Source organism: Columba livia, chromosome 2, assembly GCF_036013475.1.
Source record: "Columba livia isolate bColLiv1 breed racing homer chromosome 2, bColLiv1.pat.W.v2, whole genome shotgun sequence".
In the NCBI taxonomy this organism is placed as follows: Eukaryota; Metazoa; Chordata; class Aves; order Columbiformes; family Columbidae; genus Columba; species Columba livia.
In genome coordinates, this window is record NC_088603.1 from 44,232,826 (window position 1) to 44,249,431 (window position 16,606).

The 16,606-nt window shown below is 35.2% G+C and overlaps 1 protein-coding gene across 1 annotated transcript in view; it reads left to right on the top strand.

Moving 5' to 3' along the window:
* Positions 1 to 16,606, top strand: part of STT3B (STT3 oligosaccharyltransferase complex catalytic subunit B) — a 52,458-nt gene that overhangs the window by 24,224 nt on the left and 11,628 nt on the right. The window contains exons 4-9 of the mRNA XM_065051616.1: positions 1,591 to 1,656; positions 5,226 to 5,325; positions 9,920 to 10,018; positions 11,649 to 11,795; positions 14,449 to 14,497; positions 16,106 to 16,260. Coding sequence (XP_064907688.1) covers positions 1,591 to 1,656; positions 5,226 to 5,325; positions 9,920 to 10,018; positions 11,649 to 11,795; positions 14,449 to 14,497; positions 16,106 to 16,260 — 616 coding nt within the window. The remainder of the gene's footprint in view (positions 1 to 1,590; positions 1,657 to 5,225; positions 5,326 to 9,919; positions 10,019 to 11,648; positions 11,796 to 14,448; positions 14,498 to 16,105; positions 16,261 to 16,606) is intronic.

Here is a 16,606-nt window from a genome sequence, read left to right on the forward strand (position 1 = left end):
TGGCTTATGATCAGGCAAGTACTGAGAAGTCACATGATCTGAACCACTCCATAATCATGCTCTTTATTTTGCCATGTAAAAGTGCTGTTCAACTGAAGTATGTGTATCCTGTAGTAGTAGTAATAAGAATAATGATGGCTATAAGAATAATGATGTCTGTAAATTTGAAGTAAATGGAAGGGTTGTTTCTGTGTCTCACTTTGAAGGTATTAATATTATGTGAGCATCAAACTTTAGCTTCCTTATTTAGCTGGTGAAAAGCAGTAGACTCCGAATATGACGTGCTTTGAATTGTCATCTGGAGAAGCTTTTGACTGTGTGGAGGGTCTGGGCTTTGACTTAGGCATCCAAATTAAATACTCAAATCTGTCCAGAGAAAGATATTAATATTGCTTGCATGCTTAAAAAAAAATAATAGTCCAATGTCTTCTAATTAGCCTATTTGCTAGTACAGCTTGTCTGTCACTCCTTCATCTGTAGAATTACATCTGTAATGCAGTTTTGTATGAAGGAGTTTAAGCAAGCTGGAGTTTTTCTGGACTATTGCATCTATTTTGGAAATATGAGAAATAGCATAATAATATTGATAATTCAGCATAGATACTCTATGGTACTGTCCCTTGTGCGTTCCTTGAATGCATATACTTTTCATTTGAGTGTCATTACAGCTTTTCCCACGATTTTGTCAAGAGTTCTACTTTTCATAACCAGATGCATGTTCACAAGTGTTTTAGCCTTAGAATATTTCAGATGGGATATTGTTGGTAGGAGTATAATGGAAGGGAATTGAAGTTTCTCATGACTGACTGGTGTTGCCTAAATGCAGGATTTTAAATTCTGGACTTAGAATAAACTGCAGTTGTAAAGGCACACTGTGTTGGATAACAATAATAGAATCAACCTATGTTGTTACTTTATAACAACTGAAACAGGATAGCAGTTATCTGTTCTTATGGAATTCATATTTAACTAAACTACATAGTGCAATAATGTTTGCATGAACTCTTATAGAATTGTGTGTGAATCAAATACACTTCATAGATAACTTTCTAGCTTTAGTTAATGTCAGGTTTTCATTCCTGTTTTCCCACACCACAATCACCACTATCTGTTTTGTACAAAATCACAATCCTGGGCCAGTTAATGATCCTGCTAAACCTTTAGTAGTATCTAGATGTTCTCATTAACCTTAAATTAAAATTACAGAATAGGCCTTATATCTATAATCGTAGAGTTGGGTCTCATGCCAGCCAAAGTAAACTATGGATGGTCTACACTTAACAGTTACTAAGTGGTCTAATGTGTCAGAGAATGTAGCACAGAGGCATTGCAACTACCTTTCTACCTCGGATCACGAAGCAGAAGGTTGGATTGCATCCTGCCTCTGGTTTAACTAGAGAGATAGGTATAAGCTGTTTTGTGTGTAATTTACTTGTGCTTGTGGTTTGGTTTTATGGGCATCAGTTCAGAAGCATGCAAATATAACTTGATATGTGATAAAGAAGTTCTCTCGATAGTTGTTTTGAAATGAAATGATGGAATATTTTCCAGGTTTTTTTGTCATTCTTTAATACTTGTTTATATTTAAAGGTGAAGTCTGTGAAAACTGGGTCGGTCTTTTGGACAATCTGCTGCTGTCTATCCTACTTTTACATGGTAAGCCTTTCCTTTATATATATAATAGCTAAACTATTTGAGTAGAGCTTACATAATCCATGTGTTGACAAAGAACAAAAGGAGGAGATTTTAATCTTTGTTGGAGCCATAATATAAAACTGTTGTTTCATATTACTATTAAAACCTTAAGTATATGGGTAAAAAAAAAAAAAAAGTAATATTTCAAAATTTAAAGTATTTAAATACAATGAAAACAATTTTTCGAAAACCTCTTAGGTGTAATAACTTTACTTGCAAATTTATCCTAAGCTGTGAATAGGTACTCTGATTTAGTGGGATTTTTGTTTTGGTGCAGGTGAATGAAGGTGGAATTTTGATATTCATGTGTCTGTGTGTCATTATTACTAGAACACAGTAATGTTATTTGAAATTTATAGGCAAACTTTTGGACTGAGGATAACTTTGAAAGCTATTTATTTGGGTATAATTATGCTGTAAAGTAAAGCTTACCACAAGAACTGATGAAGGAATTCAATGTCAGGTTAAACTATCATGAAGTCGCTTTTCATTCTTGATCTATGAAAATGGAGGCTATTGTAGAGATGTTGCTAAGGGCTAACAGAGGTGGAAAATGGTAGTAAAACTGAGGAAATAAAACTAATAGCAAAATGGGGGGAATTGGTTCCCCCCATTTTCTGAAACCTTAGACTTGAAGAATTTTCCTGTATGAATCAGTCAAAAGTCCTTTTTTCCCCTAACTGATACACTTTTTTTTTTTAATGGCCAAATGAAAAATAAATGAGCCTCAAAATAGCCAGTGGTGGGACAGTCAATCTAATTGCGTGGTGTCAGTTAAGACTGAGGTCTTAAATACTGCTTTTTCTACAGTCAGGTAGCTAGGCTTCCAAGAAAAAGGAACTTCAGAACCATTTTGCATGCCTTAATTTATAGCACAAGGTTAATTCAGAGGTTACCTGGATGCTGCCTAGATTTCCTCTAGCTTTAATGTTTATTGGATTTTCTGGGAGATTTTTGCTGTTAATATAGCAAATAATAGTCCTGTGTATGTTGCCAAAAAGGATAGCTATCGCCTGTGAAGAGTACATTTATTTCCTCCCCTATTTCTCCTCCATTCTGCCAAGTGATTAAATAAACAACCACTTCTTTATACACAGCATTGCTGTTTATATAGCATTACAGCGAAGAGATCCTGTAGGTTTAGTACAGACTGATGTGCAGTACAAAATCAGGCAAATAATTTGTTGAATTGTTATATTTATATACTGTGGGTTTTTTTTATATCGTGCCAATTTATCAGCCGGATCCTCTAAAAGTGTTCTTAATTAATCTACAAATAACAAATACAATACATTTACAATTTTACTGCTGAAAAATCACACGCTAACAAGTTCTTACCATCTTAGTCTGACTAGTGTTTTGGTCTGTGGGACTGTACGAGAAGGAGGGGATGGGATCTAGGGATGTGCATGGTGACGGAACTTACAGAATCAATGTCGTCATCATGACATTCAATCCTTGAATGTAAATTGATGTTTTATCTTTTATTTTCCTTTCAAGTACTGTCACCTAGTGAAAGGTTAAGATTTGTCCGTAGCCTAGCCTCAGTGATTGGATGACAGAATTTTATTGCTTACAGAGTGTACCTACTTCATCCCTGGTGGTGGCTTTCCATATATTGTATATCCCTTTGGGAAAGAGTTTTGTTAAGATGCCCTCCTTGACATTTTGCTTAGGTAAATTTTTAGGAAAAGGTATAATTGTACTATTCATTATATAATATTCATTTGTCTTTCTCTGATGGCATTAGTTATGTTTTCAGTGTAAGCTGAAAATTCAATCAAATCACAGTTTTGAGGTGTATTAAGAGTCAGTCCATGCACGGGGAGTTTATAGAACAGCTTGTTGAAAGCAGGATGGATATTGCACAGACTGATGGAAATACTTCTTGATAACTAAATCTGCTTAAAATATATACCTAACTCACTGTGGTAATTTGACTCATAGCATTGCATGACATTCTATAAGGAGAAGAGCTTTTTCCTTGCGTTTATATTTTTAGCATTTATTTGACTTCAGCAACTTCTGCTTCGGATAGCTTTTTATGACGAGGTAAGATAAAATAAAGCTTTACATTGAAGCAATCCTTGTAGGAGTAATAGCATGTTTCCACTTTTTGCCAATCTATGAGGATGCTTCAGTTTTGTTTTTTAGGTTCCAAATGTGTTTTCAGTTCAGTACAATTTTCAGTGCTTAGATTTGGTTTAATATTGTGATAATTAGAGATACAGGTCTCTTGTCCATACAAATTGTCTGCTTCATCCAAATATGACAGTGTCCTAATTGCACGTTTGTTCTTACTCTATTCTGTCTTACCTGTCTTCATATAATATTTTCTTTCCTTAAATAAACTTGCCTGTGTAAACAATGATGCTTCATGCAAGTAGTTTGGCAGTAGGATCATGATAATCTGAAATGAGTTTCTAGAACACTTAGCAGATTTCTGTTCTACTTATTTCACATTGTCTGAGTCAGTTACTCCAAATTTTGAAATGTTGGGGTTTCTAGTATTAGTATCCAAAACCAGTAGTACTTGGCTTTGTCCTTATTTTAGAACCTGTTATATAGAACGTAGTCATTTGGGTTTCTTTTTGGATACTAGGGTTTTAAAAATACCTACATTAATGCTAGGCCTAATGTACAATTAAAGTGAAAGCCACATTAGCCACTGCATTCTAAAAAGGAAGATCTAGGGTAGGCATGGTACATATGGGAGAAGTCTAGACTGTAATTTGACAAGAGGACGTGTTAAAATACAGATTGTCTAGTCAATGTTAGCCCTTCTAAATATGTTAGAAATTTAGATAACACGTTGTAATGATAGTTCATTAAATCTTTATCTACACCAGCAATCAGTGATATATTGATAACATTGTAGTGTTTCAGTTCTAAGTACATCATAGAAGTGCTTCTCAAGTGCTGCTGTTGCTACAGGTTTGCAATATCCAGGCTGTTGTTGTACACTGTTGCACAGCGCTCAGCCCTGCCTCGCTGTGCATCCACCTCCTTACGCTGCGACCTGCAGGGGCTGCTGTGCTGCAGTTCTGCTCCCAGAGATATACTGTGCTGCCTTTCTCCTCTATGGCTGGAGATTCTGACCCAGCAAAAAGTGCAGAGCATGCTGCTAAAGCTGGATGTCAAAGGAGAGTTTTGGATCCTACATGGGAATCATACCACTGCCTTGTGCTGCAACCTTCACCATGGGGAAAAGCCCCCAGCATCACATTCTTTTTTGCCAGTGTGACCAGACTAGCTTGGGAGGAGGAGGAGATACAGGAAGGAAAGCCTTGACAATCCACCAGCCCATTTCAAAAGTCTTTAATGCTTTGATATGTGGGGGGTTTATAGTTGTGGGTGTTTTGTTTAATAATAAATATTGAGAAATATTCCGATGGCATTATTAGTAGTTCTGACTGCTTGTCTAGATGAGGTTTGTGTTTTCTTGTTTAGACCATCAGAATGTATAATTCCAGCATGGGCTTTCCTAAGAATTTGCAGATATTTTCACCTTTGTTTTCCATTTCTCATAGGTCTCTGCATGGGGTGGTTATGTTTTCATCATCAACCTTATTCCACTGCATGTGTTTGTTCTGTTGCTGATGCAGAGATACAGCAGGAGGGTCTACATCGGTAGGTTTTGTTCATTGAACAGTCATTCTTAAATGTTTAATTGTGAGATATTAATTACTCTGATGTGTTTTGTATTATGTGGGACTTAAGTAAGTAATTGCATATCGGGTTACATTTTATTAATTTGTTTACTGATTTTAGTCAGTTTTTCTCTACAACATGGGAAAAATTTCCAAAATTCATACCTGTAGGTGCTAATTAGCTTTCTCCTTTCTAGTGCACTGAAAAGAAAAAAATAGATCGTTTGGTGCTTGTAGAATCCTTTTAATATGTTTTATATATATAGTATGTATGTATCTGTAATAATGTTTCATATATTTGTCATTTCCTAGTATGTTAAACAATTGTTATTTTTAAAAAGTTGCACAGCAGAAATTATGCAAGCATACAGTACATTGTGATATATGTGAGAAAAGACAGGGCATTTTAATCAGCCGTCTATGTTTTATATAACCTAGACTAACCTAGACTAGAAATGTAGTGTATGAATCTGTCCACTCCGCGTGAATCCTTAAGATTTTATTGGGTTAATGGGTCAGCTTTCCTTCCAGTTTCAGGAATGTATGAATAATGATTTTAGGAGACTAATTTTTAAATTTATTTCCCTGACATTTAAATACTCTGTAAACTGTTCCTACAGAGACTTAGCAGTTAAATCAGTTGGCCATGGTGTAGATGTGTGATTTAAATAAGTTATAAACAGTTTGGCTATTCAAAGGTTTATAAGTTAGCTGGAATATTTTTGACTCCCTCATGTGAAATCTTTACAATAGATAGTTGGAAAACATAACATGAATCAAAGTATAATATCACAGTATGTTTCATAGTTGTAAATCTATTTTTGCTACCCATTTTCATACTGTTTTATCTTTGCATTTGTAGTTATTTTATGTCTTTTTTTAGTGCCTGCTGGAGAAATTACTATATTTACATATATATTTGAACCATTATATACTATAATCATTACTCAATTTACTCAAGTTAAGTTTTGTATTTTTATTACCAAAACCATAAATATTGGTTTCATGCTTCTTTGTTGATCTATTTATGTAATTCAGAAATGGAAATCTTTTTTTTAAAGGAGGAAAAAGAAACCCTCTAACCCACCTTTAATTTTTAGTGTTAGCATTACTTCATTAACTATTTCTTCATAACTTAAAGGGAATGTAATTTATCTTGGTTTGCTTTTAAAATTGTTTTATTGAATATTTTAATTTTCCAATTTCTGTGACTTAGGCAAGAGAAAATTAAATCTACTAATTATAAAATCCGGAAGCGATGTGGTAACCAGAAACAATAAAGAACAAGTACTCTTGATTTTTCAGCTTTCAATGAGCTGGTCTTTGAACTCATCTGGGGAAAACAGTGCTGCAGGTTCATATGAATTAAAGGCTTTGGCAGACATTTGTTTTGCAAATAGCTACAGTGTTTTGAGATGTTATTGCCCTTCAGCTGTGAGGGAGATGTACTTCAGCAGAGCTGTCAAAATGAAAATGTGATTGCTGCTCTGCTGTTTCCTTGCAACTGCTGGCTTCATTTGAGCTTTCATGAGAAGTCTGACACACAGAGAAGTCTGTACATCTCGCATTAATATGTGATTTTTACATTGGTTTATTAGGATGTTTTCGTGAAACAGGTAAGAATGTTCAAGCACTTCTGAGAAGAAATTCAAGTGTACTTTACTTCCAAACTATTCAGATAGGGAGAAAAGTTTAAAAATGAAACCAGGAGAATAAAGATACTTTTGGAGTTTCTGTGATACGCAATTGCTCGTGTGCCTGCAGCAGTCTCATAATTCTCAATAAACTACCAATGTGCAGCTACAACTCCTGTAAACTATTGTAGGCTAATAGCAGCTAGTAAAATCTGCATTCATTTTACTATTACTGAGAATTTCGATGCTTTTAATCTCTAGATCAGTTCCTTTATTTTAATTAGCACAAGCCTAACTCTTGTAACAGTGAATGTTTAACATAATAACATAAATGTAGAGAACAATATTTGGCAGCACTAAGTTTTTTAAAACTCTGTTACCTGGTATGTCTATTTCATATGGGTGTTCATACACGAAAGAAAAGGTTAATGGGACATGATCTGATATGCCTGGCAGTGTAATTCAGAATCATTTAACGAGTAGAAATTTCCAAGAATGTGAACCTTTTGCCAAGTTTAAAATATTTTATTAATTGCATGCAGATGAATTTATCAGCCAGATAACTTCTGACCCACTTGGCATCAATGGTGATCATGCTAGCTCAATTTGAAAGCTTAAGCTGTGCTTTTTTTCTTTGTCTTGACAACAGTCAGTATCTTTCTTTCATATCTTACTTTACTTAATAATTAAGAACATGCTTCCAGTGTATTAGCAGCACTTAGGTTAGAAACCCCTTTATTCAGATGCAGGAACCATTGATATTATGTTCTGCTGTTGTACTTCTAATTTCTCTTACAGTTTATTATATGTTTTAAAAGTAAATGGTTTTACATTTGGAAAGGTACCAATATAGATTTAATCACACTTGCACACTTCAGAGACTTGGTAATTTTCACTTCAATCTGGTTGTTTGGGCTTTTTTTTTCTGTACAATTTTGAAGTTCTGTATACTTTTGAAACTATTTAGTAACAAAGCCACTTAAGGATCTTCCAGAATTTAAAGTTTAATTTCAATAATTGCTTGTTCTATGTATTGGATTTTATAATTTAAATAGTGAGTTGGCATATATATTTATATCAAGTACTCCAGTATTCTAAAACTTCAGATTATTAGTGTTTATTTCTGGTGACTATAATACATTAATTGAAAGTTTGTGGTCAGGTATTTGATTGTACTCTCTGGAGAAGTTTTTCGGTAGGTTCTTCCTGTGTTTGTGCAAGATTATTTGTGAAATGAATTTATCCACAGTAGGTCAGAATATTTTTGTTGTTGACCTAATCAAGGTTATAACCATGAGAATAGGTTGCAAAGACTTGCAAGACTTGCAAGACTTAGTTTTGCAAAGACTGTGCAAACAGTAGAATGTAAAGGAACGTGGAAAGCTCCTGATGATATATCACCTTGATATATTTTAAGCTCCTAGAAAAATTGCATTGCTGAGTACATTACCTTTTTTTTTTTTCTTTTCTTTTGTTCTTCTTCTTCTTCTTCTTCTTCTCTCTTTCAATACCAGGTAGGTGTATGTGATAGCTGTTTGAATAAAAGGAGGAAGTAAGGGATGGGATAAAAAAAAAGTGAACATAGAAAGTAGAACCGTTGCGGGACTAAGCTTAAAAACGGTGATTTACAATGGTCTAACAGATGTGAAATGTAGTGATTTATGCCAATCATTGAACTTCCACAGGATGGCAGTGTTGTAACACTTTCATAGTACAGTAAATGATTTATGTTCTGGTGAATTCTTCAAAAAATTGAGCTTCCTACAGCAGAAATGTATTTTGGTGACATAAGAGGGAATAGATCAGTAGCTAGGCCAAGTAATGCAATACAGATGCTTGAAAGAATACACCAGAGAAGACAACAGCAAGTGGTTGGAAGTACCATCACAGTCACTTCTGTGACTTTTGGAAAGCATAATCCCCCAGTGAGACCACACAGGTGCTGTGGAAACAATACCACTGGTGAATGGGGCTGCGTTCCCAAGCCTGTTCTCCTGGAGGTTAGTAAAGGATTGTGGCAGAGCAGGGATCTCTTCCTAACATTGAAGCGACAACCAAGACAGTGGTTTATGATTTGTGGGAGTGTTTAGAAATCTGGGAGGTGGATTTATTGCTGTTTGCCAATAAAGGAACAAAACTTCACTTGGACTTTAAGCTGGCTGGTTACTTCAAATGTAATCAGACTCATGGCTGTTCAGAGTTGGTATTCCTTTCTTCCCCTTCTGTCTCTTCTTCACCCTGGAATACTAAGGACGAAAGCATATGGATCTTAGTGCATATGTGGTAATCACTCATATTATTAATACTAATATTAATATAAATTATGTTCTTGACCTCTACTTTCTGGGACGTTATGAGTCCCCATGGTTGATATACATCCATTAATACAAATGGTTAATATTAATTTTTAATTCTATTGCCTTTCAGTTTCTTGGCATGCCTCTGCTCTTTGATTAAGTAAGAACAAGTGTACTTCTTTGCATTTTCTAAATAGGTGGCGTACTCTGAAGTGTTTTGCGTCTTTGAGGTCTGGTCCCTTCAATTTCTCCTCATACAGAAAGCTGCTTTTGTCACGTGTTATCTGAGAGCTCTTCCCCCACCCATGGCCCACACAAATAAGATGGAAAAAGAAACCTGTTTCCAAGCTAGACCATCTTAGACAGACAGTTCACTTCCTTAGGAGGAGAAAAAAAGTGTAATTCGGCACAACAATACTTTGCTAATTTCTCTAAAATTGGGTGCATCAGGCAGGTTTATTCTAGTCAAAGAAGGAAAAAGTAATTAGGATGGCTGAAATAACTAGAATGATACAGTTCTTTTTCAGTGTCACTGAATCTGGGGGGAGGATGGGCTCTACTATGGAAGCAGTGCTTTTTGGAATGTATGAATTCATTCTCTTCCCACCTTTCTCTTCCTCCCCTCTCACTCTTTTTTTCCTAGCATATAGCACTTTCTACATTGTGGGATTAATATTATCGATGCAGATACCTTTCGTGGGCTTTCAGCCAATTAGAACAAGTGAACACATGGCAGCTGCAGGTAAGAAAATAAAATGTCTGCTTCCGAACAGCCCTTTTAGAACAAGAAAACCTCAAACCCTTGTGGCTTTTTTTCCTTGTATCACATACTAAAACCAGATTGTTAAAGAGGTACAATTTAGTGTCTGTAGGGAAGTTTTCTTTCCAATTGACACATTATTCTTCTTTGTGAGAGCTAATGGAGGTAAAATGCCTCCATAACACTGGATCAGTTACACATTCTGACAAACATTTATTTTACATGTTGGTAATCTTTACTGTTTTGCAATGTAACATTGCCTTCGGGCATCGTACACTTGAAACATTCCTTATTGGTAAACACATTTTTTCCTGAGCAATTTGGTTTTAGAGTTGATAAGTCTTCTGTAAATTTTTTTTGAAGTGGGTTAGATACAAATTACTTAAATTACTCATCAGGAGGCTGATTTTTAAATAACTTATTTCAGTCTTGTTTGCTTCTTTTTATTTCTTAAAGTTGCTTTTTCAGTGGTTGTTAACAATCAGACACCTTGATTTCTTGACAGCCATAACCTCTACTAAGAACGGATAGTTTTATATTTAGCTGCATACACTGTTTGTGTCATAGTTTGATTTGTTAGATTCCTCAGGTTTTTTATTATAAATAGTCACTTATAAAAATGTATTTGGGAGAGCGACTGGAATAGCATTAAAATTTACCAGAAAAACACTTCTAAAAATTGGGATTTTTTTCAACAACCTGAATATCATGGAAAGTGTAAAGATAGTCAAACCACATTTTATATCTGAAGAATTTTACAGTTATTTAGTAAGTAGAGTTTCTGTCTTTCTCTAGGAATTCAGGACTAGTGAATTTTGTCATGGTGCACCTCAAATTTATTGTTAAATTGCAGGAAGACCATACACTTGAGTTATTTTTTTTTTTTCTCCATGGACTAATGGACTATTTTCTTTGGAATGGACTAAGCGTTGGATTGATCTGATTATATACATTGAAATGAATAACAACAGGAAAATCATGTCCAAGTTCTGGTCTAATGTGAAACTCTGAACAGCTTTTTTGAGGGTGTGTGGTACTTACCCAGTGAATTCTGGTCTTTCAGCCCTAGCTTTATAAAACTCAGTTGTCTGTATCACTTAATACTCGTTTTGTTGGTTTTTGTTTGGTTGGGCTTTTTTTCCTTTCATTAAATCTCCCTTTTTTGTTCAATAGCTTAATTTCCATATATTTCTGTATGTCTTGTTTTTGTGTTGCCTGAAGTCTGTCTTAATTTTTTACCAGGTCTAGGTGTGCTTGCCTGTGTTTTGGTCATAATTAATGCCATCTAGTTTTTAGGTCATTCTCTCTCCCTGTTACCCCAATTTGATTTGGGAGCAAAGGGGTGGTGAGTATCAGAGCTCTTGATATAATAAGCAAAGAATGTTTTGGAGAGTATTTTCTCCCATTGCAAGTTTCTGTTATTGCAAGAGAGTATCATCCCTGTTAAGTATTAGAGGCTGTTTCTCAGAAAGCTATTTTTGCACTAGTGTTTAGATGTAAGGATGTACCTTATATTTATTTTTATAAGTCAAATATAGTCAAAATATGCCAATTGCTTTAATAGCTGTTACTGCTATTGAGCATTTAAATGAAAACTTTCCTCTTTCTTTAGGTGTTTTTGCACTGCTGCAGGCGTATGCATTTTTGCAGTATCTGAGAGACAGATTAACAAAGCAAGAATTTCAGACATTGTTCTTCTTGGGTGTCTCACTAGCGGCTGGTGTTGTATTCCTGAGTGTCATCTACTTGACATACACAGGTAAATAAAAGTGAAACTAGTTTACCTTTGGAACAGGTAAACCAGATGATCAACACTTGGTTTAGTCTAAACTAGTTGTTGGCAATGCCACAGCAAACCAGTGACTATGTTACTTTATATTTCTGTGTGGTGGAATTCACTGTGCTTTCTGGGCTGCAGAAGCAACCACTTCATAGCATTGTTCCAATATCCACAATCCTCATCATGATTTAGGAAGTCAGACTAGATGAGGAACATACCTATAGCTAAAGCGTATTATGAAGATATGTATAGCTAATCTGTTCTGAAGAATATTGATAGGTCAAGGTCAGATTGCTTACTTTCTGAAATACTTGAATCTGATCTTTTCTATGACTGGAATTAATCTATAAGTTCTACTTTACTTCTGAGTTCAGCCTCCAGTCTTCAAGGCAGTTGTACTCAATCTTTCAAAAACAAGCTTGTCTTTGCTTGGTTGCCGTCCCCAGATGCCTCAATGCCATCTTCTGATTCCACGGCACACTTCCTTGGTGATCTAATACCATACCTCCTTCCCCTGATGAAGAAAAGGCAATCTTATTTTAGTAGCTAGATATATGTCACCCATGCAAATGACTTCTGCCTGGTTTAAACTGCATTATCTTAATATTATACTTCAAATACAGTTCTGTTTTATTTTGAAAATAACAAAACAAAACAAATGCTTTCCTGAGACTTGTTTTTATTTTAGCTGACTTCTTTCTTGTACTTTTTTAGCAATGCTTCTGACATAAATTTTTTGTATCAATTGTTTAACATTTTGGACTGTTTAATAGTAGTTTTATTTTTGTTAAGTATGATACCATTATTGCAAAAGAATACTTAGCCTCTCTTTTTGTTTGAAGGTCTTCTAAAACTTGATGGTTTGTGATTTTATTTTCAGTACACATGAGCAGATTTTACTAACTAATACTTCGTAAAAATTTGCAGACTGACGTATCTAACCAAAATCTGGCTTCTGACCTCAGTATGCAGCAAAAAATATTTTCTGTTGCAGTTATTAGGAAGCGTTGATTTCAGCTTCTGAAATTCAGTGGTCAATATCACTACTTCACTAGATGGAACCAGCCTGGTCACCTCAACTTCCACTTGCATGCTGTGTGATCTGAGCTCCTGACCATGTCACAGCACTCTGGTTCCTTTCAGTTTTCTTGATAATCATCTTGCAGAAAGGTGCCCACGTCTGGACCATGTATACCAGGTGCAGCACCTGGAAGAAGGGATTTGAGGCCTGGAGTGAAGTCCTGCCTGCCATAAAGCATGTCAAGCCACTCTTTTCAGTTTAGCACTGTTCACTGTTTTGGCCTCTGGGTTATTTTTACTTTTTACTGATCATCAGCTGGACCCCAATCCACTGAGTACTACTTTGAACTTGTCAGTACAGCCAGTTTTCAACCCATCAAATGGTCTGTTTGTCCACTCCATTCTTCTTCAGCTTATAAATGAGAAGTGAGGAAAATGGTTCAAAAGGTATTTAATAATGTATTTCAGGAGTCTGTGCTCCATGATCCTTACAGGGTTACTGGCCTGTATTTTCCTACATACTCCTTCCTTCCTTTCCTAGAGGTGTGTTATTAACCATTTCCCAGGCACCAGGGGCCTCCCTTATCACATTGACCAACTTTTTCAGCACCCTTGGGTGAATGCAGTCTAACCAGTCTAACCTTATGTTTTGGATACATCGAGAGAAGACCATAACTAGTAGTTCCCCATCTGCTGGCAGCTCCTTCTTGTGCATGCAGTGGTTTGGGAGCAAGCTTTGCACCTGAAGACTGAAGGGAGGAATCTGACTTGTCATAGTACATTAACTGGAATATTTAAATGTCTAAACTGGACATTAAACTAAAACCTCCAGTCAGATTATGCTAATTTTAAATATCAAATAGAGGGAAGACTTACTGAATAATACACAAAGACTCGGGTAGTAAATAAAAGGCTTTAACATTCTCTTGTTTCAGCTTGTCTATATCTGTCTTCAGACAGAGCTGACAGCGTTGCAAGGAGAGTGGGAATAAAATTTAAGAAGAATCTTACTTAAAATTTTTAATTTTTATATCTTTCACATGATAATAACTGTTTCTTTTCATCTTATGATATTTAAGTATCTAAAGGCTTGTTTTGAAAATAAAAGTAAAGCTGATCAGCATGTCTAGTAGCAGCTTTTCGATTCCATGCCACATGTAGATCCATCAGAAGAGAAACAATAGGAAACCAGTGTTTCATTGAATATTAGTGTTTTATCTGTAACTTGTTCTCAGTTTCCTGCTCAGACATTTCAGAAGAATTAAATACTTTCTTATAAATTATATTTTCTTTTTCTTATACTTCTTTACAGAGTATAGGTTGCTATCTGTCATATTCTTACAGAAATATTTTAATTATTATTGCATTGTTTTGATTTTGGAGTTGTGCATGTCTTGATACTGCATGAGTGCAATGTGATCCTGTACGAATGTGTACTTCTGAAATATCTTCATGCTTGGTAGACTTTATAGCCTGCCTAATGCAGTAGGTCTAGTTCACATATATTACAAGTTCATGAAATTTCCTTGGTCTTGTGCTAGAAAAAATTACTGCATTTAAATACCTAGGCAGCAAAAGTTTTTGGTTTTTTTTCCTCTATTCTCTTTTTCAGGTTATATTGCTCCTTGGAGTGGCAGATTTTATTCATTGTGGGACACTGGGTAAGTAGGCATAAAGAATACAAATTTTTAGATATCAGTAACATTCTACTGAAAACTAATAATCTTTTGCTCTCCTCATCCTCAAGTCCATTTATTATATCAGTCAAGGAGAATATATTGGGCTTTAATCAGTTCTCTAAAGAGAGCACTTATAACTGTTTAATGATCTTTGCAACCATTTAACTAATTTGTCTGTTAAACTTCTTGCTTCTTTGGAAGTCTTTGAATATGTAATAGTATATTTTTCTGTATGAAATTGTAGTGCTTCTTGGCATAAAATAACCAAGTTATACCAACACTTGAGGACACATTTAAAAATTACTAAGAGCCTTAAACTTACGCTGTTTTCATTGTGTGACATTGCACGAAACTGCAGAGGTGTTGCACATATAATATTGCATGTTGCCTGTTTATTACGTTCACACATCTGTTTTGTGTATACAGATGTCTACTTTGAACAATTCTGGTTTATTCATGTATGTTTTCACAGGTAAAAACCTTTGGTTTTAGTAATAAACCTTTAACAATCCAATCTTGGTTTCATTAGCCATCCAGGAGAATAGGAATAAAACTGAAGATACTTTTTTCACACAAATGAATTTAAGGTGTAATTCAATTGGTGGATTTTTTTCTTTAAGATTAAAAACAGGGCTAAGAAGGCTTCGTACTTTCGCAGTTCAGGTTTTTTCAAGTTCCTAAGTCCAGCTCATACAGATTCTGTACCAACTCTGTAATAAACATAGAATAGATGTCAGCAAAGAAGCCTCAGATTTGTTTGAAGAACATAGAGATGTTGTTCTTTGCCTGTAAATGAAATGGCCTATTTATATACAAAGCATTAAACTTTTGAGGGCTTGTCTACATTAGAAAATCATCTTATGTTAAAACACACAATGCAGTTTTGAATGAGAACTAGATCTCAGTGAAGAAAAGGACATGTGTTTGATACCTCACCATTTGGTCCTGTAGGCACCCCACATTAGGTCCATATGTATATCTGTCTTTAATATCAAACAGAGTTTTGTCCTTGTCTGCACTGAGTGTTTGACATGTTTAGCTGACATGTATTTCCAAGTGTAGACAAGGCCTGGTTTTTTTCAGCATCTAAAAGAAGGTGGGGGCATCAGTAACTGGTCTGATATTTAATGCTGTAACTTTCTTTACTAAAAAAATGAAGATATTCTGTGTAGAGCAGAATTTTTCAACATACAATATTGAAAATCTGGGAGACTTACTGGCATGGATTATTATCTCTTCAAAATGTAATGATGGGGCTTCCATAGCTGTGTGTTTTCATTTTGGTGAATTTGGCTTCATATTTGACCATAATAAAACAAAACATTCATAATTTTCATGCTTTTAATTAGTATGGAAATAATCCTTTATATCAGTGTTTTAAATAACTCTGTATACCGTATACTTCCTAAATACAATAAGACCTGGGGACTTCTTTGGTATAAAAGTTTCATCAGATTTCTGCTGAATAGAGCACTTGCCATTTTAAATAGAAATGCTTCCTGTGAAATGAATTTCAGAATTCCTAATGTTTACAAGTTTTAATAATTTTATCTTTTCAAAATAATTTGAACTGAATTTTTTTTAAAAAAGGTATGCGAAAATTCACATCCCGATCATTGCCTCTGTGTCTGAGCATCAGCCTACAACATGGGTTTCCTTCTTTTTTGATCTGCATATTCTCGTGTGTACTTTCCCAGCAGGGCTGTGGTTCTGTATCAAAAACATCAATGATGAAAGAGTCTTTGGTAAGAGAAAGTATTTTTAAATTATTTTGAAAAATCATGTCTTCAGCTTGATTCTTTTCTGGTTTTGTTTGCTCAAAGCTATGGCCTGTTCTAAAAAAAGAGAGGTTTAAAAGTGCTGTGTTTAAAGATAATGATTAATAAATTGCCTGCTTTGGGGTGCAGCTCTGCAGTACAGCTCAGTGCAAGGGAAGGTCCCTGCCCTGTGGAGGCTGCAGGGCACCCGGCCCTTCCCTGGATGTCTGGCGCTCACCCCCTCACAGATGATGATTTCAAATGCCTTTTCAGATTTTCTGTTAGTTTAGTGAACTGAATCACTTGCTATGGAACAAGTGCTAGTTCAGGCGCA